The sequence below is a fragment of the Phaethon aethereus genome (assembly GCF_964289735.1).
Source record: "Phaethon aethereus genome assembly, chromosome: 1".
NCBI classification, from domain to species: domain Eukaryota; kingdom Metazoa; phylum Chordata; class Aves; order Phaethontiformes; family Phaethontidae; genus Phaethon; species Phaethon aethereus.
Genome location: NC_138575.1, coordinates 74550387 through 74576913, shown reverse-complemented (window position 1 = coordinate 74576913; position 26527 = coordinate 74550387). Strand labels below are relative to the sequence as shown.

Below are 26527 nucleotides of genomic sequence, written 5' to 3'. Positions count from 1 at the left end.
CACTAAAAAAGACACAACTCCCTAGGAAGGGTACTTTCGGTATTACAGAAACTTGCACCTAGCCACCGATCCTTCATCACAAACAAAGCAAGGATGCTTCTGTTTAGTTTTTCTGGCTTTTAAATGGCTCACACAGCTCTACCAGATTTTAAGCTTTAAAAACGACAACCACAAAAAAAAAAGGCTCAAAAATATAAAAGGGGAACATTTTTAACCAACAGCATACTTCTGGTTCCAGTAATCTACTTGCAACATGGACCAAGCATACAGCTGTATGCTGGGAGTGCCGGCTGGCATTTTTAAGTGTCTCCAAAACCCTCCTTCTAAAAGAGCCCATCAGATGTACAAAGGTTTTTTTCCTACTCTCCTACTCTCTTCTCACCCCCATCTCCATCCTTGCTTTGGAGGGGGAAGTTCAGAAAGTGCAGCTGTTACCAGACCTTTACACCCTTATCCCCTTTTCCCCCTTCTCCGCCCCCCCCCCCCAACCCCATATGTCATGGATATAGCACAAGCCAGATTTTTAAAGATATTAAAGTGCCAAAACTTGGTAATTTACAATTACAGCAAGGGTTTGCCTTGCTGTAAGAGATCTTCGAATACGCTTCCAATATTAAGATACCTGTACACTTCTGAAAATCTGACTAGGAGCCCATCTATGTCTCTAAACACCTACATACCTCTACAAACCTCATCCTACTTCTCTTCTTTCCTTTATACAATTTGCTAGAGAGCCTTCTATGGTCGCACTACTCTTTTCATCCTTAAAAGCACTTACAAATACTAATTCTTCTTCACATATCCCTTCTGTGAAGTAAATAAGGATTATTATCCCCTCTGAAGTAAATACCGATTACCAACTACTTTTTACAGACTGAGGAAGTACAGAAGAGGATTTTAAGTGGTCCGTACACCACAACGTAAAGAGACGATATTGAAGCATGGATTAAGATATAGAAGTTCTCCATCCCATGCTTAGACTATGACAGCCTAAATCTTACCCTTCTATTTGCAAATGATACTCTTAGCCCAATTGTTTCTATCTGCTGGCTGATGATCAAATATTTAATGTATGCCATAAAATGAAAATATGAACTCTACAGCAGTGCCTCTTATTTGTCATGCCCCATTACTTAAACCGGGTGGTAACATGCGCCCATATGATGGTTTTCAATTTTATTATAGCCTCTATTTGCTCACTCACTTAAGATGTTTAAAGAAGAGCTGTATGGATTATCAGACAGTCTGAAAAGTTCAGTTCAGAGCTCTTCAAACGCATTCATTTTCATCTTATTAGCACAAGTGAAGTAAAAGCCTTAGGCAGGTAATTTACCATCCAGTCTATCCAAAGAGACTTCTAAAGGAAAAGTCAACCTTTGTAAATTGTTTGTGATAATCTCCAAATTGATCATTAATTATCAGCTGCGAGTATGCGTTTCTTCCATCAGCGGCACTGTGAAAATAATGCATTTCTCAGGAGATCTACCATTGTTGTTATTGCCACCTGTGTAATCAGCCACTATGAAAAGCAGCAAAGTTACCTAGCAGGCAGCAGCCTCGCAAAGTGAATCCTGTCCAGCAACTCCAGGCAGCTTAAAAATTAGTTATCCACCAACAGGAAAGCATTCGTTATTGTATTTCACATTCTATACCTTCCCACATATAGTAGCAGTTACAATTAATTTAGACCCATTCAACTGCGCTTAATAAAGCGCACGTTGCTTTGTACTGCCAAACTCGCGCTGATGTACAGAAACCTCATTTTGCCTTTTGCAGTTTTCTGATTCGCTTCTACTAGAAGTAAACGCTTACAATCTAACATAAAAATCTAGAAAGATCTTTCCATGCTTCGTTTGTGACAAAGAACTCGGCAAGAGACGGCTGCAAGTAAAGCAGCCCAGTGTTTGCTACCCTCAGGTCCACGTCGCACAGAAACGGAGGGGGACCTTTTAGTACAAGAGACTGCTTGTAAAAATGCAGTTAAGCCTCGATATAAAAATTTTGATCGATGTTTTCCAGAATTGCTGGGCATGATACACTACACACCATTTTCAGAATTTTGGGCAATCCTATAACCAGTGTATGACATCTGACATTCGCACCGTTCCTACTTTAACTCCACTGAACTTAATGCACAGCCACCAGTTAACTTCACTGGAGCAGCCCCGGATGTCAGGTGCCTTCCATCTTCAGTGGGATCAAACACACCTGACAAATAATTTTTTGAAATCAGAATTTAAAATACAACTTCTCCAGCCAGGAAACCCAACAATGACAGCAACTTGAAATAGTCGCTAGGCTTATGAATTGTGTATTGTCACATACACCATAGTTTAAGGAAACAAAGAATTAACATTAGCGGGAAGACATAGGCAGGTAATGAATATTTTTAGAAATGTAGTACCCTTGGGAAAGGCTCTATGGGTACGAAGCATGTGATTTAATTTTTCTTTAAAAATGGTCTATGGGTAAAAAAAACAACCAAACAAGCAAACAGTTCAAGGGCCCACCACCATGGGTTGTAGATGTAACACCAGCAATTGAAACCTTTTGCTTTTGAGAACGGTAGACCCAGCAGCACTGATTAATTTCTGTTTTTCCAATAGATGAAATGCAGGATAATCCTACATCTGTGCAACCACGTCATCTTTAACGTGCACACACAGAGTAGAAGAATTTTGTTCACCTTAAAGAGGACCGACTGCTCACGGGGTTTGTGGCCCAGGTCCATCAGCAGTGACTCCACACTGAGTCCTGATGGTTCCAAATGCAACGGGGTTGCAGTTGTGAAGACGGAAAAAGGCAGCAGTACCACAGCTGAAAGAAGAACCACCCCTCAAAGCCAGATCCCTCAGATTCTCTCAAATTCATGTAATTTAGGCTTACAGTTGTAGCACGGGATCTTTTAAATAACGTATATGAAAATGCTAGTTCAAAGGGCAGGAAGCCTGAAATGGAACGGTCTCTTACAGAGAGAGGAGACACAATTCTGCTAAAAACGAAGGGAACAGACTTGTATTTTCTTCAGTGAGATGGTGCCAATGAATGGGCCGCTGCTCTTGAGGGAGCTTGAGCTTTAAATGCTGCCATCTTCAGCAGAGAAAACAAAGGGATCCAACACTATTAAGGTGCAATTCTGTTCTAGAGAGGGGTGATGTCAAATGACACCTCCTCACTACACAGTCCCGAGCGCTGGATGCACTGCGAATCACGGACATCTTTTTTTGTGGTCGTTGTGGTTTCATTTTCTAATTTGAGGCCTCTTTACTACCACTTCTAGTTTACCAAGTCCTGCAGAACCAATTACTCTGCAGGCCACTGAACAGCGTTTCATTCCAGTCACACACCACAGAATAACGTACTAATTGCAGAATCAGATTTAGCCCCCCTGGGATCTGCACAACTCACTTCCAGGATCTACCCTGAGCATGAGAGGCACGAAATAAACGTTTTGCAGAAAGGCAGGTATCTTCAGGAGAAGAATTTAACCTGCAGAATTTGAACGTTGGTCACCATCCGAGAGCATGAGAGAACTCAGCCTGACTCGCAGATCCTGGGCTGAACTTGTAGGACTGAAAATTAAAAAACGCACTCAAAAGTGCAAACAAAACACAATTCAGGGAGAGAAAATAAAGCCTGTGATGTCATTTATAGCTAGTTCTTTTCAGTAGAACTACACTAAGACTCTCAATGCATGCTTAATTTTGGAAGCAAGACTTATCATCAGTAAACAATTTAATAATCCGGTTACACAAGCAGTAACAATTCCTTGGCTGGTAATGAACAGTGTGATATCAAAGTTGTCATCTCTTAAATAGAATCTTGGTTGATTTTCTGTACATGAGTAGTCCTGATTAATTCAATTGTGTCCTCAGTGCGTTTAGTGCCTGTGTAGATACAGGAGAAGAGAGTCTTGCAAAGGTCTCTCTGAGGATTGAGTGAGCTTTGAAATTCTAACTTGGGCGATGTTATATGAAATAGAATCCAGCTTACTTGCCAGGAAGCAATAAAAGCGAACTCAGTGAGACTGCTCATGTGAATACATCTTAGCAGAATCAGGGCCCGCTCAAGCCACAAGGGAGGATAAACTTAAATAAAGCATTTCAGTATAACCATTCTTTCAGCAGTCTTTAGCCTGTATTAGTAGCTAACATCTGAGGAAAAGAAAGGTTTGCTGCTTGGCAATAGTGTGGTGTTAATGTAACACAATCTGTTAAATGAAAAAGCAAAATTAATTCCAATTTGGTGTCTTCACATTTCACACTCCAGAGACTCTTAGGGACTGAATGAAAGACAAGAAGGGGTAGGGAAAATTTAGTGAGTTTTTCCAAACCGAATTGGCTATTTCTTTGCATTTCACCTAATTAAGTCAAGAGGCAATCTGAGGGAAAAATAAAAAAGTTGTCTTATTTACGTAGGTATTTCTTAACGTGTGCCTACAACAGCATAAGAAATGTCTGTCTCTGTCGGTGTTTCACTGCCTACTCCCCCTCGTCCCCTCCACAATTCAAATGTTTAGCCTTACTTCATCCTCACAGCAAGGAATGGATTAAGCAGAATTACTTACTGCTATGCCAATTAAGGAGGAATTAATTACAACTTTGCCTCCTGTCCCTCTAAGGTTGCAAGTTTGCCTACGAAAACAAATCTGAATGTGGCTAAGTGGAGAGCTGCAAACACTCGGGAGGACGCAGGCACCGAGTCTTCCTCTGACTAGATCCACAGCTCCGGCTGCAGTGGGGTGACTTACCGTAAGTTGCTCTCACCGGCCAAAAAGCGTTGCGCAAGCGAGCCGTTGTACTCCTTGGTACTTCAATTCCCCAGGCGCGTAAAAGGGGACAGTAATAATATTGTCAGCGGCATTGTGCAAGTTAATCCCTTAATATCTGTAAAGCACCTTGAGATCTTAGCACAGAGGGCACAACAGAAGTACAAAGTGTTATCATCACTGTAATAAACTGGGGCATGTTCCAATCCGACTGCGGCTAGCGAACTCTCTCTGGACTTTGACTGAGGACGTCTTTGGCTTACGGAGTTACATATATGCACCGTGCAAACCAAAAAACTGGATAGCTACGCAGGACTTTTTTCTGCAGCAGACCATTTCTTTCTTATTTACTTCTTTCTGAAGAAATACTTTGCCATACCACTCCCCCACCCACCTTTGCTTCCAGGCTACTTATACTTTGAAAGACAACCAGCATAAAGATGATTATAGCATACTGAGTCAAGGGAAAGCCTAGTCAAATAAACAGGATAACTTCCCTTGGTCTGTCTCTCACTTTTTTCCACTGGATGATGAATCCCAAAACCCGTATAGCCATGCACCTTAGAAAAGACTAAAACAACCTTTGTTTCTCTCTTTTTCTTCCTTTTTACCACTCTTGTAAAGTTTCCAGCTGCACCCTCCCCAACCTATAAACTGCTAACCAAACCCTCCTGTTCACCCTGCTTACAGAACAAAATGACCCACCGCTACTACTTAAAAAAGAATAAAAAAAAAATCCAAGAACAAGAACCGAGTGCCCAGTATCATGCCACCATCCATTTACAATGCAAAAAGTAGGACCGAAGGCAGCTAGCTGTTATCTCTCATACAAGTTTACCTATGTAAGTAGTCCTGTCCCCCCCTTCCCTCCCTTGCCATTCCTTCTCCCATTCTCTTTTTTTTACCCCACCATAAGACCATGGACGTTCTGCAGAAAAGCGTTTCATAGTGAGGCCGCATGACCTCAAAGACTTAAAAGCTCCTTTTGACTTTAGCACCTTCTGAAGCGAGTGAGGAGGATGCCTAACCCTGCAAAGTTCTCAGCAGTTCCAGCTGCCACCGATTCCAACAGAAACTCTGGGCACTCCATTTTGAGCTTTACAATATCAGGATGATAAATTACTATTATCTCTTTCTTCAATGAATCTGTTGTGATTTTCTATAAACCCATACCTCGTGAGTCTAACTGTTCCGCTTTGTTAGTCTGGCACTACCTATCGCATTATAAAAGGACATTCCTGTACAAACAGAATATGACCCTAAATACCTCTTCCATGCACAGGATAAATGTAATGCTGCATAGTTGGATGAATCACCGTATAAAGCAGAAAATGAGACACCCATAAAAAGTATCCCACTGACTTGACTAAAATATCTTTAAAGGTTTTTTGATATAATTGTTCTGAAATTGTGTTTTTCTTATAGTCTAGCTTTTTTAACACACCAAAAAGAGCCAGCATTTACTTAAAGCAAAATATTTTAGTTCAGTTCTTTGTCATTATTTATTCTAGTCCATTTGTCACATCTCTATAGCTTATACCATTATTGACACAGCTATATGAGTAATAACATGTATCATGCCTCTATCTTTCTGTACACAACTCATATAAAGAAGAATAGGATAGTTCAGCCAAATGAATAATTATTACGGGTATACTTTCAAAAACCAGAAATCAATTGTTCATCACAGTAATTGACTGTGGTCATTCATTACATCTCTGCTGTAGATCCTGCTCTGCTTCGTAGGAGACGTAACATGTCATAACAACAGGCATTACGAAAATACTGCAGAAGCTTCAGCTCTCTAAAAGATTAATATGTTTGAGTAGTCTTTTGCAATGTGTGATGAAAAGATGAAAACAGTCACAGGAAAAAAAGGATGAAGCAAACAACAGTGCTGGTTTGCTGGTATAGTGACATACTGTTCTAATACACCTCTTTTGGGAGTTTCTCATACAATCTGATAACATTTATCACCGGTGCCCTCTTGCAACCAACTCCTACTAAACACTTAGAGGTTCTGGCTTGATTATCTGAACACAATGGAAGACACCAAATGCAGATGAAGCAGAGTTTCTGAACTGAAGGACCCACAAACCTAGCAGGCATACAAAATTGTTAAAACAGGGTAACAAGCAGTTTTACTCACCCAGAGCTTTGGAGCATCATGGCCATAATGTGTTGCTTTAATTCTATTCCCTTAAGAAACTAAAAAAAAATGTAAAAGCCATGATCCAAGCTTTCAGACACAGTAATGCCCATTAACTAAAAGGAATTAAAGAAGAAACAAAAATAGGTTGCGTAAACAAAGAGGCAATCCAAAGTTCAAAAATTATTTTCAAACCTCACAGTCAGCATAGCTGGGAAACGCAGGAGCTCAGCCTGTCCAGATGAGGTGTGTAACGGGAGAGTATGAATCTCTTTCTGTTTATTATGCCGAGCGCCTTATCTCAAGATTAGATGCTGAGAGGAAGGAGTCTGTGGTCTTCTCGTCTATCGTGATACTTAGATAGCCTTCAATGACTGTACTATACAACGGGTAAGGTGTTAGTTCTATGTCCCACGCCTTATTCTACCACAGTGTCCAGCAGAAATGTTAGCTTTTAGTTAATACTGCTTCTATTTCACAGGACAAAAAGAAAATACATGTTCTAATTTGGATTATTAGCAATGTAAAATACATCCTACTACCAAACAAATGTAACACTGAATAGTGATACTAAAAAAAAAGGAAAAAGAAAGAGACTAAACTATACTAACATGGCCCAAAAATCTATTTAATTGATGTCATGTACACCCATTTCACTTTTGCACAATTGCTTCTTCATTCCTGAGACATGAAATCAGTCCAAGGGGACTCCAGGCTCTGCTGTATTTTCCATGTTTCACTTCAATAAAATATTACAAATACGTTACCATGTATCTGGGATTTTTTCTGCAATCATCATAACAAACCAATGTTTTCATAATGTCGCCACAAACCGCAGCTATTACCTCATACAAGAGCACAATGTTTTGGCAATGCAGTGCAAATAGTAGGAACAACTTCACCATCATCTTCCAAAATAGTTCTTTGAACACATTTCCCAAACAACAGTAGCAACAAAAGCTCTGCCACTTCATTCCTTCCCTCCACCCTCTCGATGAATGAGAAGAAAGCAGTGAAACAAGCAGTGCCCTCTCCTACCTCCTTGTTCTTAAGAGGCTCTGGATCACAGTCATCCAGGGCTAAATCACACTGAAGTCAACAGGAAACATTCCAAAAGGTGGAGAAATTACATACGTCATTTAACCTGAACACTCATAAGGCTTATGAAAAACGGACTTAGTATCTGCCTATACCACATCTTCGAAGCAAATCATGGGGAGGGCTGGGGCACTGCCTAAATTATACCAAAACATAGTAGTAGTAGTACTACCTCATTTTAATGTGGAAATGACATTGCCAGTTACAGTGGAAAAATGTGAAGATAAGGTGAAAATTCTTTTGTTAGTGTCCTCATCTTCTAGCAAGCCCAAAACCTACAGAATTTCAAAGGAGTCAAAGCCACTCAGAGCCTAACAGGGCTGGCCTTTTTTTGTGTGTTCAACCTACCATATTCCTTCTCAGACTTTACTCAAAATGGTTTCAAGCAACTTACTGTTAATAAGGATTAAACCTACTTAACTTGAAGTACTTCCAGAGATCACATCACTATCAGGCCTGATTAATGGGTCTTGAAGTCTACAGCGGCGAGGCTGCACTCCTTACGTATTCTAAATATGACGATATATTTGCATTCTGGATTCTTTCTCAGTGAAAACCAGTGCATGCAAAATAAATTCCACAATCCCACATCTTGTATACAAAGGGCATCACACATATCCTGCGATTTAAGCTATTCTCCTGAAATTATCTTAGTCTCACACAATCACACTTCAAACACCCCATATGTCCAGTTTGGTTACTCCTCCTTCGAAAAGCTAATAAATGTAATACTTAGATGCAACTGTATTTCATCTAAAAACAATTATCTGCAGTACTTTGTACCAGGACAAGCATCAATAGGAATTATTAGCAACACTTCCGCTTTTATTTTCTTCCCATCTAATGGGCCCAACCCGACACCCAAGCTCAGTCAACGGGAGCCTTACGACTGCCTTCAGTAGGAGGTGGACGGAGCCTGACCACAGCGCGGGCACGGGGGCTTGCGCAAGGGGGCCGAATGGCAAGCAGAGCCGCCGGCTGTTCGCGCGACGACACTGCAGAGACAGAGGAAGAACAAACCTCCCCGCGACGTTCCTACTACCTGGAGCTGCGGAGAAGCCAGTAATAAAAGCTCTGCAGGTGAGGGTAAACAGTGCTCTCCGGACTTACTCAGTCCTCGTCCTCTTTTCTAAGACTAGCGTTAAGGGCATCAAACTCATCTGCTGAAAACCAGACTGACACAAGGCACTTGGCGCCCGCCGAGAAGCAACTTTTAGCTATTACTCTCCTGAAGTGTTTTTAAAAACACAAAAGCACAAGACAAGACCCACCCTTGGTGCTACATACGCCCTCCTATTCAACCGGGTTATCTTCCTCTCAAATTGAAAGTAAGTCATCTGCACAATAGTTCACAATTACGATGCATATGTATTGCTTTATTGCTTTTACAGGTCTAAAAATTTACATCAATTTATTTCAGGCACTCTGATGTTTCATACACATAAAAGTAAGGAGAGCGAAAAGCTCTGGGTTTCTCCCCAAACACCCCTGGAAGTGATACATTTCCCAATAGATTAGATGCATGAGCCAAACTATTAAAAATATTCAATTGCCCCAAAATTCTAAAAGAATACACAGGTTTTTTTGTACTAGCTGACTCACATGCAATTCTTTCACACCCAATTTTTTAATTTCTTTTTGAAAATCGTGCAGTCTTCTTACACATGCGTTCTTTTTTTCCTCCTGCTTTCAGCGTTAAATGTAACATCAGAATCTTTGACAACACAGATATTTATACATAACCTTTGAAATCTAGGAGCCAACTTCATTCTGGAGACTTTCAAATCTGTACCGAGGGCTTCCTGGAAGGCACAAGCAGCACGTAATGCTTCAAGGGATTTCCAAAGTCCTGTACTAGCATGTGCCTGACCTCACTTTGCCTCATACACTGGAGCTAGACAGCCAAAAAAACTGGCAGGCTGATATTCCGTAGCCGTTTGGCACCTGCGCATTGTGAACCTCATTTTATTTTGGATTAGGCCACGAAGAGAGCTGAAGTCCAACCTTTGAACCTGGTCATTCATACCCAGCTTTAACACAAATGCAACTGTAACCTGATGGCATCACCGAACTGGCTGAAAATCAGGAGCAGGAGCCACACTAGATCTACCAAGTGCATCCTCCTCTGCGAACCAACCTCTCTCCATCTCAAGCTTTTTGTAAGTCGGATGTCTAAACTGAATGGGAAGGGGATGACACAATGCAGCATTTTGTTTAAAACCAACAGAAAGAGACACAACTAGAATTTTAGTGGTGGAATGAAGAAAAGGGAAAAAAAAAAAGGGGGGGAGGAGGAAGGAGGGAGAGAGCAAGCTACTTCGTCAGTCCTTATTAAAAGCATGAGGAAACTTAGCCTTACCAGCATCAATCAAATTAAACAGTTCAGGGACCTGGCTTGAAAGCTACCATTTTAATAAAAAGGGGGACAATTGGCAGGTTGTTTAAAACTGTAGCTACACGCTCGTACCCTCTGCCTCCTCCTTCTCCCAACCCTCCCTCCCACACCACCAACCGCCATCTCCAAGGTACCTCGCCACGCACTCACTCCGGAACTCCCTTCCAACCACGGCGGATCGGAGGAATCTACAGAAAATAAACTGACAATAAATATGACTGTATTACCTAAATGGAGGAGGAGGAGAAGCGAAGAAAATGACCAAATTGTTGACATTGGTCAAGGAGACTTTCCCCTCTAAAATTTCCAAGAACACGGGGGCTGAGCAGCAAAGGTTTCATTATGAATCTGCTTTTACAGTGTTTCTTACAGAGTTTCTTCTCACCCATCCCTGAATACAGGAGCTTATTCTGCGCCATCGTTAACGCTGAACAGCGGAGAGGCTGCTGCCTCTCACTCCTGAAGAAGCCCGTTTTATGGCATGCAACATGAAGAACCGTTTCACTCACAAGGCGGCGAAGTTGCTGTGGGAAGGCGTGGTGACACGGCGGCTGGAGAACTGGCTTCCTTGCTTTCCATTCGCATCAATACTTAAAGGGCCTCAGAATTTTCTGAGGTTTAGTAAGTTTATTGTTTTGATCTCTACCCGTGAGAGTAACAGTGCTGCCCATAAAAGTGTAGAAAGCACGGCCAACTGCTTGTGGGGAGAAGGTGAAAGGAGAAGAGCGGAGGAAGGAAGAGACAGGACGTGAATAATAGAGGCCTGAAAGTCTATTAGCTTATTAGGGCCATAACCTTAATACTGTTAAGGCTTATTTCACCGGCATTTTTTTAAAAATTCAGATTTTTGCTGTCCATATGTCATGATTAATCTGAAACTATGCAGAAGCTTTGAAGTTTCCAGTATTATCATCATTTTATCCATAGAGATCCAACTTTATCTTTCTTTCATCATCTCAGATTTCTCCACAAAAAGCCAGACTCAGGCAAATAAAAAGTAATAGTTAAAAGTAGCACCTTCTCAAGACCAGGTAACAGAGAGAAAAATAAATCTTTATGAAATTAGAGTGTAAATAAGAGTTAGTCCTTTTATTCACCCTCCTGACATCTCAGAAGCAAACAATCTAGCCCTACTTCTAAATGAAAATTACGTAGATTGAGAAAAGCATGCAGCAACATTATGATCTGACATAAGCAGCTCTCTAGACACAGCAGCAAGGAACCTTTAGCCCTGTCAAAGGTGTTAACAATGCAGTACTAATGTGACACAGCACTAAATGGATGGCCAAACACAGAGGCTTTGTTACATGCAGGAGGTTGCATTTTCATCATCTTTTTCCAAATGTGCACCTAAGGGAAAATACTATCAAACCCTTTCAAAGAAGAAAAGCAAAGAGGAAACATATTTTGTCCTACATATTTTTAGGATAAATCTGGCAAAGGCAAAGAAATAATGCCTAAATTGCTAACAAAGAGTGAAAGCTCCAATGATTTTTGGTTTTTTGTACACTGCATTTTCTTCTGCTTAACGTATTAAGAGTAAAACGGGGACTAGTCAGAGTATCAAATTAATACATACTCAAATCTTCTCCTAACTTTCAGATTTTTAAATATATTTCATGAATAGGCTTTTACCAAAGATTTTAGTCAGTCTCATTCATTCTAAACCTTTAAACAGATGAATTGAGTCAAAATGATTGTATTATATGCCTGTAATTTATGCTATCAACTTTACTTTCCACCACTGCACCACTAAAGGAAAACTGTGGTCCTGATTTAAAGCTGTAAATTCAGATCAAATGGGAAAGTGTTAAATTCAGAAGGGCTTTTGGTCCATTAACTTCCACGCTGATTTGACACGCTCGGCAGTGCTTGGGTAACAGACTCTGCTATACAACGTATTCCTAAGCAAACAGTGCTTTGTGTCATAAACCATCTGGGGTGTCAGTTCTAAGGGCCACTCATCTAAACTCCTCTGATAGACTTGGAAATGCCGAGGTGCAGAACAGAAACTTTTCTTCGCTACAAAATCCCCTTTGCGAGGGTAAGGAGACGCTGCCGTCGGAGGAACGACGGAAGGCACAAAATTTTGGCTAAGGCAGTTGTTTTCATTATTCCACTGAAGAACACCATTGGATACGCAAGCTTTCTCAAAACACTATGATTTTTCTAAGGTACCAATAAAAGTGATACCATTCATAACCTGGACAGTGCTCCCTTTCATATCAGAGCCTATAGTTGCAAAGCTAAGTGCCAAGCAGATGGTTGAAATCTGTTTTGTATGAAAAGTGTGTGCGCACATGCGGTTTTTTTAGATGGAGTTCTTTGTATTCATATTCAGGCCCAGGTTCTAGCCATCAAAACACTGGCACTGCAGCAATCATTAGCAGCATTTTAGACAACTGGCAACTAAGGTATTCACAGTTCTCCACAAAACGTTCAACTAATATCTCCCAGATGTATAATTAAGGCAAAAGATCATCCTCTTAAATTGGTATCAGTGCTTTGGATGGCCTTTCAATAGACTGCACAGGTATGTAAAAAGCTATTTTATTTATCTTCTTTTTAAAATAATGTTCTAACTTCTTTTACACTCTAGTTCTTTAGAGCTGCTTTTAAAAATACAGGCTTCCATGTCAGACTCTGCCGAACTACAACAGCAGCAACTTCATTCCTCTTGTTTTCATCTTTCTAATAAACATCGAGAAGGAAATACTGTAAATAATTTTAATAATAAGGCTCTGTGTTTCTTATCTGATACACATTTAGTTTATTTAATGTGAAAATATAAGATAGGCTATGCTGCTCTGAAGGAATCGGCTCTGGACGAGGGCAGTGAGCCCTCCAAGAATCCGCTGATGGATCTGCTGCTGTTCCACTGGACAACCCATGGCAAGTCACCTCAGTTGCAGGTACCTCAGTCAACTCATTTGTAAGTAGGTTGTTTATTACCACAAACAGCAAAACCAGAAATGCTTACCAGCATGGGGCTCTGCTGTCTGCCTGGGGTTCTCATGGAATCTGGGAACCGGTGACAATAATTTGCCTGGTGACAAATTAACAGAGGTCACACTTTTGACAACTGAGGTTATCAAACAAATGTATATTTGGAAGAATGCATTTTTGTGCAGTGGTCTCGCTTAAGACCTTGGTGGCCACAACTGGGAATTACTACCTTAGGAAGCACGCAGTTTCAAAACAAAGATTGATGTTGTGTAGAATGCCAAGTCCACTAAGGCCCAGATGCTCGCCCTGGCATCACCGCCGTTCTGATCATTCTAATCTGCCAGGGGTACATGCTGTTTAGGAGGAACAGGTAGTTAAGGTGTCTTTAAAGCACACCAACACAGAACTTACGAAATCTACAGGTTTGCAGAAGCCTGCAGAATTCTCTCCTGATGCTTTAGAAATTCTGGCAGCACTGCAACTGATGGAAGTTTGCTGTAGATTAAGGAAAGTCAGGCTTCTGCTCAGTGATCTCCCCACGAGTCACCGTTTCATGCCATCCTGGTTTACTGGGGTGAAAAACATCGGACGCCTTCATAGAGTTGAGCAGAACATTAATTAATTAGGCTTACATTTTTAGGACCTGACACTGAACTTCAGTGCCACCGAGTCCAAACACTCAGAATGAATGGGTACTTTTTTAAAGGATGCCTTGACTGGCCCTATCACAAAATAGGTCTTTGTGCACACACTGCTGAATAACTACTACAGAAACACTATGGAACATGCCTGATTATAATCCATTATCTGGAAAGTAGTCTCCCTCTTAAAAAGCTTATCAAAGAAAATAACTTAATAGCTCAGTCATAATATTCACAGGCAACACAGATCAAATCCACCCAGGACTCCTTAGTTTATATGCATTTTCTCAACAGTGCGTAGTAAGGGATGCAACACAGAGACTAGATCTAAATCTACCTGCAGACTCCAGCGACCAGCCCTACACCTACTGAGCATACAGATGGAAACGAGAAAAAAATACTGAAACAGATTAGAAGAACTTCTAACATGAATAAGAAAATAATTCCTCCCTTTTAATAAGCCCATATAAATAAATTTCCTTCATTTTAGATCTCTGTCACACTTTTAAAAAAACAGATGTCAAATATGCGGGTAAGAATCACAATGCGTTTTGTGTTCTGCAACACGGTTTTTGCTTCTCAGCTAGTGGGTTTGCTCACTGTGGCTGCCTACGTCGCTGCTTTCAGTAGAGCCTGTTCCTCACGTTAATACTCTCCATGTGAAGAATTTTTTCCTGGACTCCCCTAGTGCTTGGTCCCTAGTCACAAAACATATGACAGCTCATGTACAATGGCTGAAGATGTTAACTGGTCAGGTAAAGGTTTCATCCCAGAGAACGTTAGCAGTGTCTCTCAATTTACTGCTTAAACACCGTGGGTGCCGCTACCCAACTCCGGTTCTCCGAACTTGCCTCCAAGTAGGGAGGGAGTTTAGAAGCACACTCAGATAACTGGGGGGGCTACAAACAGCATTCCCCCCCAGCCCTAACCAATGCGGCTGGGGCTGCAAATATTTCTGTACTTTATATAACTAATTACACTCCAAAGTCCCTATTTTACATATTTAAGTAATTTTAATATTGTATTTCATCTTGCTAGAATGAGACCTTTAGAAATTATAATTGGACAGGCAGAAGTCTGGAATTTGCAGTTCTTAGGATCTCAAGAAGGAAAAGGAGGGTCTTGAGGTTAAAAAACAGGACTAGCAGTGAGTATCTCTACTTTTTATACCCACGCATGCAAATGATTTTGTGACACCATCCCTCAGTTTTCTCATCTATAGGTTGAGGCTAATCTTGCTTCTCAATCTAAACAGCACAGAAATCTTCATGATTTGTATATTAATGCTTTCCAAATGCTCTGAATTCCTAATCAAAAGACTTTATAGGAAGTATGAATCTATTATTAATATTATCAGTACTTCTAACAGTAAAGCAACATCTACCATCTACTTACATACGTGTAGAAAATATACAGAGAGAGAATACACATGCACATATATTGCTCAATTTATAAATCCTAAAGCATGGCTTCAGGACTGAAATCTCATTCACGAACCATGCTCGGGATCTCTTACCTACTCTCTGTTTCTGAATTTTCCCCATACAAAGACACATTGATATTACTCTAAGCTCTAAGCACAAAGGCTGCTCTGTGGAATGGAAAGAAACCTTCTTTTTTGTGTTTGTACAGTGACGAGCATAATGGGGTCCTGATTCGGGATGCTTGCACTCTACAAAAACACACTAAATCAATGACACTAATACACATGCAGATTATCTATAAAAGAGCTGCATGGCATACTTGAGAGTGGCACAGTATTTTCCCCACACTTTGCACGGTATTTCATGCAAAGACCATAGCCTAATATGGTTTCCTGACTCCCACAATTAATTTCAGAGTTTAGGCAAGAACAGTGAAAGCGAGCAGAACTTACAAAACACAAGCAAAGGATGAGCGCCTTCCACTGAGAAATTCTGCCAAATTCTAACCTCAGTTGCAAAACCAGAAGTCAACTCGATGTTCATAAGGTTTTGACAAAGATGAGAATCAACAGGCTTCTTTAGAACACGGTGATCATAAATATCTACTTAAATATCCAAATGCCATGAGCAAAAGACAAACCAAAGGCTGAACCTGATGAGAGAGATGTATTTTCTGTGTCCCTGTGATTTTCAAACTCAAAGGCATGGATGTTTTTAACAGACACGGAAAAGAAACCTATTTGGCTTTACTCAGCAACTGCAGAAGGAAACTGTATCAAAATAATAATGTTGCATGTTCTGTTTTCATTTGATTTCCTTTAGCCTTTCAGTTCTATTTCAGTTTTGCTTCATTTAGCCTTTTTTTTTTTTTTTTTTTAAATAATCATCATGTTTTGGTGATTCACATTTCACACCAGCGCAGGAACAAGTCATGTAAATACAACACAACAAAATGACCCAGTTTGTTAATAGACATGCCAAACGGGTAAGAACATCCTTCCCTCCACCCTTACCAACCATCACCTTCCCACACATCTCATTGCTATCCAAAAAAGCCTCTGCCCCAGTGAGGCCACAGCACTAAAATTTAGGGAGAAAACCCTATGAATAGAAACTTGACTAAACCTTTGGAGAAAATGTTTTCAGTCTTGTTTTACAAAGTGAATGTAATGAGGCCGCTGAGGGAATTTCTCTGAAAACAGAAGACTTCTCCACATTGGAAAACAGCACGGGCAGAGCTACAGCAAGGCAATGCTCCCTCCCGGCGCGAAGCTCCGCTGAAGTGGCTCAGCCCCAGCTCAGGCAGGCCACCCCAAAAGGTGGGAGGACACCGTATGCTTTGCGTCCTTCATTAAACATCTCCTCTCTTGAAAGAAGAAATACCTCAAAACTATAGAAACTGTATGCAGAGATGCACTTCAGTCTTTCAGACTGTGATGCATTTTAGCTGCACCACTCGTTACTGTAATAAAGCGCAGTCTCTTTAGGATTCCCAACAAACCAAAGATAATGCAACCTAAGGCGACCCAGTAAACGGACACACCAAACTGTAGAGGACAAACACGAATGCGTCTGTATGCATGGGTACACATACTCTTGAGATTTTTTTTTTAGGCTCACTGTTTTAATTGGAAAAAAAAAAGTTTGGTGGAATCTTTTCATGTAACTATGGTAAAAAAGGAATAACAAAATAAAAAAATTGTTTGGAACCACTAACATTTTCCTTACTCTTGGTCTTACGCTACCTACCGAGTTGGCAGTGGCAAGTAACTCCAGCTCACTGTCAGATACATTATCTTTGCCCATGCCCAACCTGTGAGATCAATGAAACAAACATGGGGCTTTTTTTCACTCCCACATTCTTAAAAAAAAATCAAGCTCGGCACCAAAGAAACCAAGAGGATGACAAACTGCATGGATTTCTCTTCACACAGACCACATTCCTAGGTCTTTTTTCTCTAGAGCTACCAAGGTCCATGAAGAACGTGAGATGTAGACAATGGCCTTAACTATGGAAAAATAGCACATACCCACACACACAGAGTGAGTTCCTCACCACTAAGAAGAATTCTGATTATTCATACAAGAAAATTAAATTTCTATTCACTCTGCTTATATTTTTGTCCCCAAAAGTAATAAATTATGTTAAGATTAGTAAAACAGAAACAAACTTGTAGTAATAAGACTATAATACAACCACACAGAAAAATCAGCACTAAGGTAACATTTTATGATATATTTAGATCAAACAGCATGCAGTCACCCACAGCCTAGCAAAAAACCAAAACACAACGAAGACAGTCTATACGAACTTCAGAAAACACAAAAGCAGAAGTGCATAGTAAAACAAAATAAAATTAAATTATTATAGATGTCAAAGAGCAATTGCCAATATGAATTTCCATACTTGATCTTTCAAAAAAGAAGTATAAAAAGGAAATCTGGAATACCAAACATAAATTTTAAAAATAGGAAATATAATTGCAATTTGAGAATTGAGAAACATTAGCTGATTAATCCCACAAGACTTTTAAGGGAAACAAGGCCAAAGCCATTTCAAATTTTCAAAGCGAGCTCCAAGCTTTTTCTCATTTTCACTTCAACTCTCAGAGTTCTACAGGTCAAAAATAATACCATCATGCTGAATTGTTTTTCTTCTTAAACAAGGTGACAAAAGGACAAGTTGAAGAGAAGTGCCATGCCAGATCAAATATAAGGAGTAGGAGAATGTTTGCAAATTTCTTTCAAAACACACAAACAAACAAACAAACAAACAAAGCCCCCCCCAATACCATGGGCAGCACCCCTAACACTCCTGAACTTCATATTAACATCTGATGATTCCAGCAACCAGAACGCAACTCATGTCTTTCTCTTCTCCTTCTTCTTCTGTTTTAAAAAAAAAAAAAAAAGGTATAATTTTGCACCTATCCTTAAAAAAGACAGACGGCTTCTCTGAATTACTACTGCACATCTCACAATTTCCATTCGCTCCTTACATTCTTTTCAAGTACCATGGCCCCTTGCAAGCAGCGCTCACCAAAATTCTTCCAAAATCTCGTCTAAATTCGCTCTCTCCCACTAACCGCCGCGCGCAGAACTTCACGCTGCCGCAAGGACATGTGGGCTCGGGAACAACTTTTAGGGACTCCTGCCTTCTCAGGCTGGCAAAGGCTGGGCTCGGCGCGGAGGTGACAAGCGGCGTCTCTCGAGCGGAGGCTGCGGCGCGCAGGGCTCCCCGCTGCCCCCGGCAGCCGCCGGCCTCAGGCTGAGCCCGGCCCCGGCCCCAGGCGAGGCGCAAGCCACTTGGACCACGTCAGCCCCTCGGTAGGGTGTGGGAGAGGTGGGACGTGTGGCAGACCGCAGGCTAGCATCATAACCCTCAGCAAAGGCGTGGGTGAAAACTTTATGGCCGCCGACGGCGGCGGGGTTTCGCCAGGGGGTCTGCGGGAGGAGACGTGAAGGGTACGAACGCCGTAAATCCCCGTCAGGTACAGCGCCGCGCAGTTGCTCGCCCTCACCCGCTGCCCAAAGCCGAAAGCTCAAGAGAAAAACGCAACCCGTTTCAAAAGTTTGAGAAGTAAGTTCTGGTTTAGGTAATACAAGAACGTGACAAGGATTTGCTTAATTTGCAGCATAGTTTTTAACATACTCAAATACGACGTAATTTTACCTTTCGCAGGAAGTACAGGAGACTTCACACATTTTCCAAGTTAGATAAAAATCCACACATACTTCAAAAGGGAAAAGCACTTTGCTTCTAAGGATGCTACTTGTTAAAGAAACTCTTTGCCATCAGCAGAGACGTACTACAGCTATTGATTGATTGCTGTGAGTGCTTCTTTTCTCTTGACTACAGTAGCAGAATTGACAGGCATTGAATATTTCCAGTGTCTATAGGTACAACATGACAACATGTTTTCCCCCTCCACTTACGAGTTAATTATGCTATAACCAGGCCCGAGCAAGAAATTAATCAAAAAAAAAAAAAAGCCAAGAGTACGTCAAACTGACTTCTGCAAGAGTTGCGAAGGCAGACGTATCTGACACGCAGACATGCAGGTATCCTATTCAACATCAAGAGGTTTTTCTTTTTAAGCATAATACGAAAAGCATGTGAAGAAACTATAAATCTACCTTGGGAGGAGATACTCTTTTTCCTGTATAAATATTGTAAAGGTATATTTTATACAGCTACAGATACATCACATTACACAGACACGTATGCCTATCCCATCAGGGAGCTTCACATGTAAGTAACATCAATCAGATACTATATGTCTCCTAAATGATAAAGCCATACGTGCTCATTAAAAGCTCCCTGAGAAGTAGTAAATATTTTGTAAACTAGTTATATATTTAAGATCTCTGGACAGCAAGATAAGGAAAAACAATTCCTCTCCTATTGAAAGGTACCAATCAAACACACTACGCACATAAACAGCGCAAGATGCTTGGTGGGAGAGTGTGTGTATGTGTTTGTGTGTGTTTTAATTAACTCCTTGAATGCATATGATGAGCCAGCCACCCAGACTTAGTAATGCCAAACTCCCGATTTGATTCAAACGCAAGGAATACCACAGTCGAATTGTGCGGGCTGGTGTGTCACTCATCAGCTTTCTCATTTGGGCTTCTGCCTTCCCAGTCCAGTTTACAATTTCAGCAACTGGTAAATTATTGAGATGTTCATTAAAATCCATAATCTGTAACAGTCAACTTCTTCCTCACTAAGCGTAAGCGCAACGAATGAAATTAGTGCATGCAGGACTAATAATAATAATGCAAAGGCATTAATGCCTTCGGCCTTATCTCAGAGAAATAAAATCATGGTCATTTTCATCACTGCAAAAAAACACTATGTGAAACTTCTAGCTGGCACAGTATTTACTCTTCATGGCCCAGACCCGTACACCCACAAACGTAAGCAATATATAAAGTTCTTTACTGAAAATATCTCAGTGGAAGCGTAAAAGCTATTCAGCCCGGTATTAAAGAAATCACATTGTTTTCTTTTAAATGAAGGAATAATCACTCTTACTTCTACAGGTAGGTTTTAGGAGAGTTGGCACGTCATTCTGAGCAAGCAGATTAACAGAAAGGTATTACTCTTTCTCCAAAATTCTCAGCAAACGCAGCAACAGAAGAAAGCTTTTAGGGTAACTTTAGCTAAGAAAAGCACTTAGGAATACGCAAAGTTTCCTTTTAGGAAAATGATTTCTCCATTTGACAGTGTTGGTACAACCCCAAAATAAATTCAGTGGGAGTCTGAAATGACTCGTGCAGTGCAGCAGTGAAACAGCTAAGTATATTTTTTTCCTCCCAGCAGAGACTTGCTTTACATCCTTAAGACTTTCCTTTCCACAAGCTAGTCACCAGCACAGAGAGCATTTCGAGTGCACAGAACTGGTGACTGTAAACGTTAAACTTGTTCTACTGCCCCATCCCCATGCTCCCATTCACGCCTTTTGTCTTTTCCAATTCTTCCTTTTTTTGCTGCGGAAGCACTAACCCATCCTCCTTTCTTCCACAAACACTGCATACCTCTTTACCTTGAACTGGCATGTTAAAAATAAAATTAAAAAAATAAATAAATAAAAAAATAAAAGAATGAGAAAGAAAAAGGATGTCACTCTGTCCGGATGCCTAGCGTAGCCTCTTTCTCAGTCTAGAGAGAAATGTAAATATGCAGTAATTAATTTGGGTTTAAGAACATTCCATACACTAGGGACATTGTTAAGCAGTCACTTTATCTATTTTTCATTTATCAGACTTATATTAAGTCATTAAAACTTTACGTCGGGCATTTCTGAGATTTTATCATTCCGTAAATTTCACAGCTGTCCACGACGGTTCCGGAAGCATTATCTCTACCTTTTCCTCAGTGAAGTGAACCTTCTTTCTATTGTGGCCGTAAGTATAATGACCCATCTTTTAAAAACAAAACAAAACAAAATCCCCCAACAACAGGACTTATTCTTTTAGAGACGATTAAAGCCAATGCAGAGTGCTACAGGTACATCACAACGTACATCCCAGAAGTTATCCTTTCCCTGTGCAACAAACGGAGCAGATTCCAGTCAGAATTTCTGCGAACATCATCCCCCTCAGCGTACGCGTTCGGATGCTCCTCTCAATCAAGCAGCTGAACTGCCACCGACAGAAATAAAGACATGCGAGTAACTTCTCAGGAAAGACGAAAACCCTCACATTTTTGGTACGGCAATTAATTATACATGCTAATTCACAAAACCTACTGCAATTTACTAGCGATGCTGAATGAATTAATGAATGTTTATTCGTCTGACACCGAGCGTCATTTTCATTCCAAGTGTGTATCGTAAATGCCCCCTGATAATGGCCACCGACACACAAGAGAAGTCCCCTTGATTCAGACCCCTTCAGTTGGGGTGACTGAAAGTTTCTGAACTGTTTGCAGTTTACCGGGATACACTGAAACATTGCGGGAAAGATGACCGGGAGTGAAGAAAAACCTCCCGAGATACATACAGACGCTCCGAGACCCGAACCGCAAACAACTTCCCTTGGTAAATCTTTACCTCCTTGTAATTTGCTATTCAAGTTTAAAAGGGAATAGTGGGAGATGGATAGCAACAACAAATCTGAAGTCAGTCACGCAGATACGACGTGCTGGACCCCAGCGACTGCAGAAATGTGCTCCAAGAACTGTGTTTACTGAGCATCTGAAAAAATAACCTGCCATAAATGTCTAAAAAACAATCGGCTGTGCATCGTGCACACGTACACACGTGAACTCTGTGAGCATGTGTGTGACTGAGGGGCTGTGCATCTCTGTGTAAGAGAAAGTGTCCTCACGGCTGTTTTCTGATAAACACACATCTATTACACGGACAGTATCTACTCTGTGTTATGTGTGTGCAACTATAGTCAAACACACACAATGTAAACAAATGGTAATGATTAACAGAGATATTGGTTTGTATTACCAATTTCAACTGCACAGGGAAAATTGTTTAAAAAAAAAAATTAAAAATTATATGGCCTGAAGTTTGTTTTTATTGCTTCCCATTTCTTCTGCTTGCTATTATCTGCATAGCTAAAGAAGAGCAGTGTATTGATTATTTACCTAGAATGTTTACAGAAGCAAAGCTGGGATCTCTGAAAATGAAATATATGCTGGGGGGGGGACGGACACGACACGACACACCAAAAAAAGAGTAGAGAAGCTCATTCTATTTCTAAGGGAGATGTTTTGTCCAAAATGTTTTGTTTATATATAAAATTTATATAAATATATGTTTATAATGCAGAGAGACTTCAGACTGGGAAAAAAAAAAAAGTCCCCCAACAGGAAAATGAAAGGACTTCATTCTGCTTCACAAGTTTACAAGTATTCTGTTCATCACAAAGTTCAAAGAATAATTGAAATTGCTTCCTTATAAATTTGTATGTATAACCTTAGCAAAGCATATGAAATGCGTGAATCTATTAATTGTACGAAGGGAACGAATGCACAATCGTGATGCTAGATCAGATTTGACGCCAGAAACAGTAACAGCTTCCTCAGGTAGTCTAAGTTAATACAACGCACGTGAACAAACCCAATTTTGTTCTACTACCGGAATGATAACAAACCAAAGAAAAACTCCAAGTATTCCGACAAAGTCTGGAAAGTTAATTGTATTAAAGCCGACCTTGGAGCAGCGCAACCATTCCAATTCCACTTTCTAGTAAGGAAGTGTTCTAGTTGCAGAACGAGGATTGAAAGCGTTAAAACAGCTCTTTTCTGCGTTTCCCAATTTAATTTTTCTCCGATCTTTCGATTCAAGCGTTCTTTCCTGTCCTTTCTCTGCATGCGTGTTCCTCAGCCCACTTAAAATGTTTTTATCTTGCCTTCTTTTCTATGCCTTTACTATCCAATTCAGGAGGTTTGAACGACGAACAGCTTGACTTAGCATATTTTTAACCAGCTGGTCTAGCACCTAGCTTGTATTGCATAGTCAGATACAACCAAATGTTTATACAGGAGGTAGCTTTCACGGAGATGAGAAAAACCTAACTAACGCGCATCCTGGCGTTCTTTTATTTACCGCTTAGAAATGGAAGTTTGGATTGTCTACTGCAGCCGCACAAAGGACTATTAATAACCTTTAAAAACTAAGCCGGAGGGAAGGGATGCCGGATCATCAATGGACGTGTGTACGAGCGCCCGAGCAAACGCTTCAAAACCTCTTAGGAGCGCCAGATCGTAGGAAAGAAGGGCTAAACTCTCGGAGGTCACAAGCCGTCGCCAGTGACAGCAAAAACTTCGTTCCAGGCAAGGAAGGCTCCTGCTTCGGGCAGGGGGGAGACGGGCGCGTCTACGTCATCCCCAAACCCCGCTCGTCATCCCAAACCCCGCTCTTGACACTCCGCGAGAGAGGTGACGGCCAAAACTTGGAGGCAAGAGTTTCACTTTTTTTCTTTTTTCTTCCCCCCCCCCCCCCCCCCCCCGGGCAGAAGGATGTTCTCCTGCCCGGGGGGGGCGGGATGTCAACTTGCCTAAAAATAACCGCTCCTACCAGATCAACAAAAGGGCATGTGCTCGGGCAGCGCCTGCCCAAGTTTGACGGGAGGGTGAGGCTGGCAGTGGAACCCCCTGCCTCGCCCGCCACCGGGCATCCTCTGCCGCCCGGGGAGTCCCCGGGGAACGGCGGGCCGGCTGGGGCACGCGTGGGTGGGTGGGTGCGTGCGTGGGTGGGTGGGCCGGCCGAAGAGGGCACGGCAGCCCCCGAGGCAGCGGAACAAAGCTGCGCACCGCCGGGGCGGCCGGGCGAGGGGCTCGGCGGCTCCCGCCGCGGGCGTGGGGCTCCCCCGCCCCGCCCCCACCCCACCCCACGCCCGGCTAACTGACACGCCGTTCGAATAGCCAAGGTAGCGCTGGAGGGGGGGCGGGGGGAGCATCTCCCCGGCCTGCCGCCAAGCGCCGGAGTTGCGCGCCCGTCCCCGTGTGTCCGTGTGCGAGCCTGCACCGCGGGCGGCCGATCCGCGCACAGGCGCGCAAACACGCGTGCTCATCTAAATTAAAAAATATAAATTAAAACACAACATCAAACAAGCTACAAAACAGAACAGAAAAAAAGGGGGGGGGGAAGACACCCCCACACCACGCACCCCCCCAACGCAAAAGGCAGCGGCCCCCCCCGCCCCAACAACTCGACTCACCTTTCAAACTCCTGAGGTAAATCAGGGTCAGTTAGCATGCTGGAAAAGCACAATTTCCCTTTGTCACAGCAGCCACCTATGGTCGCCTCCAACTGAACCTGTCAAGTGAGTCCAAACCTTCTAAACCGATTGATTTTTCTCTCTCTCTCCCCCTCTCCCTCCCTCCCTCTCTCCCTCCCTCTCCCTCCCTCCCTCCCGGCTCGCTCGCTCAGAGCGAGGACTCCTTGACCAGTCTCTTAAAGGGGCAGCGCGCCTCGCAGCAGGCTGCTCGCGCCGCGCCGCGCCGCTCCCCCCGCAGCGGCGCGGCTGCCCGGCGCTGGGCACCCCCCGGCTGCCCGCCCGGCCCCCGGCACGCTGCCCGCCGCCAAACGGGGAAAAGTCAACTCGTTCTATGTCCTAAAAATCGGGGAGGGGGGGCGGTGGGTAAACAAGGGGGGAGGTTTAAAAAAAAAAAAAAAAAAAAAAGCCCGACAATCCACCTAAACCGGCAAACCAGGAGAAAATCCGCTGCGCTGGGGAAGATCAGTGGAGAAAGAAGATAAAACAAGAGCAGACTGATTAAATTGAAACAGTTATCAACTCTCTCGGAGTTGAAATAGGGGAGAAGAGATTAGACACATAAAAATGTTACCAAAGGCATTTGTGCTCCGAAGAATTTTCATTCCTTTCTCTCCCCCCTCCCTCTCCGCTCTCTCGCTTTCTCTCTCCCTCTTTCTCTCTCTTTGGGGAGGGGAAAGAAGGAAAAAAAAAAAAAAACCACCACACACCCCGCACAACAATCAGGCATTGTTCTGAGGGAAGAAAAGCAACTTTGACAGATTGAAATATAGCAGAGGCCCCTTCAAGGAAACCTGTAAACAACTTGTCACTCACTCTGTCGGTCTCACTGTTAGCTCTTGCTTTCCACAAAGTGCTGCGAACCGTCCTGGCAGCAAAACCAAAGTTTCCTCAGCTCCAAACTCCATCAAACAGCCCTGTTGTGTGTAAGGGAAAAGGTAGCCGCATGCCAAAACAGCGGGCGCGCACACACACACGCACGCACACGCACAAACAACAACAAAAATAAACTTTCCCTTCTTCTGCTAGGGCTTTTCTTGTTTTCTTTTTACCACGCACCCCCTCCGCCCCCCGGCTCCGGGCGAGCAAGAGGAATCCCTTCCGCTGTGGGTCTCCCCGGTCTCCCGTGCCCCCAGTAGCCAGGTGGGCGAAGCGCGGCCGCGGAGCCCCGTCAGCACTTCCCGCGGCCGGGATAAAAATCTGGCAGGCGCGGAAGGCAATCAGGTAATGGACCTTCGACACGCGTGTAGGGACGGAGGGAGGCGTGGGCAGCACCCACGCGGGACGGGTAGCGCCGGCGGCCGCCGCGGCGGGGGCAGCCCCGCTCCCCGCCCCGCTCCGCCGGGGAAAAGGGGGGCAGCGGCGGGACTGCCGCCCGGGCCGCGGGGATTAAGCAGGGCGCTGCTCCGGGAGCGGAGCGCACAGCGCCTCGATGGCCCTGCCCGGCCGGCGCCGAGCCCGCAGCGAGGGCCGGGAGGGGAGAAAGAGAGGGAAAAATATCGGTCTTCCTGTTCTTTAGCACATCCACCCACATATCTATACTCTATTCTTTCCCGTTCCTCAGTCCTAATTCCTTTCTCTCTCTTCCCCCCCCCCCCTTTAATTTGCAGCTGGACAACATTAAAAACCTTTAAAAACCACGAGGTTTTGACCCCACAACAGTTTGATTAGGTCCGCTGCCCCCTCTCTTCCCCACCTCCCAGTGACACGGAGAAAGCAAGTTTACTTTTTTAAATACACGTACTTGGACAGAGCGGCCATAAAATGTTCAACATTTTTCATGCCCACTGGCTTAAAAAATTCCAAATAGAAAAGCTTATTATTTTTATTAATATCCAACAGCTACACTGTTTAATTCACTCCTTT

The 26527-nt window shown here is 42.6% G+C and overlaps 1 protein-coding gene across 5 annotated transcripts in view; it reads right to left on the bottom strand.

Annotated features, from left to right (window-relative positions):
• The window catches only part of SOX5 (SRY-box transcription factor 5), a gene marked incomplete at both ends in the record, with an annotated part of 298722 nt that extends 272802 nt beyond the window's left edge, over positions 1 to 25920 (bottom strand). For all 5 annotated transcript variants that reach the window (XM_082010588.1, XM_082010587.1, XM_082010589.1 and 2 more), the window contains one exon: positions 24605 to 25920. In XM_082010588.1, coding sequence (XP_081866714.1) covers positions 24605 to 24642 — 38 coding nt within the window. The remainder of the gene's footprint in view (positions 1 to 24604) is intronic.
• Positions 25921 to 26527: the final 607 nt, after the last annotated feature.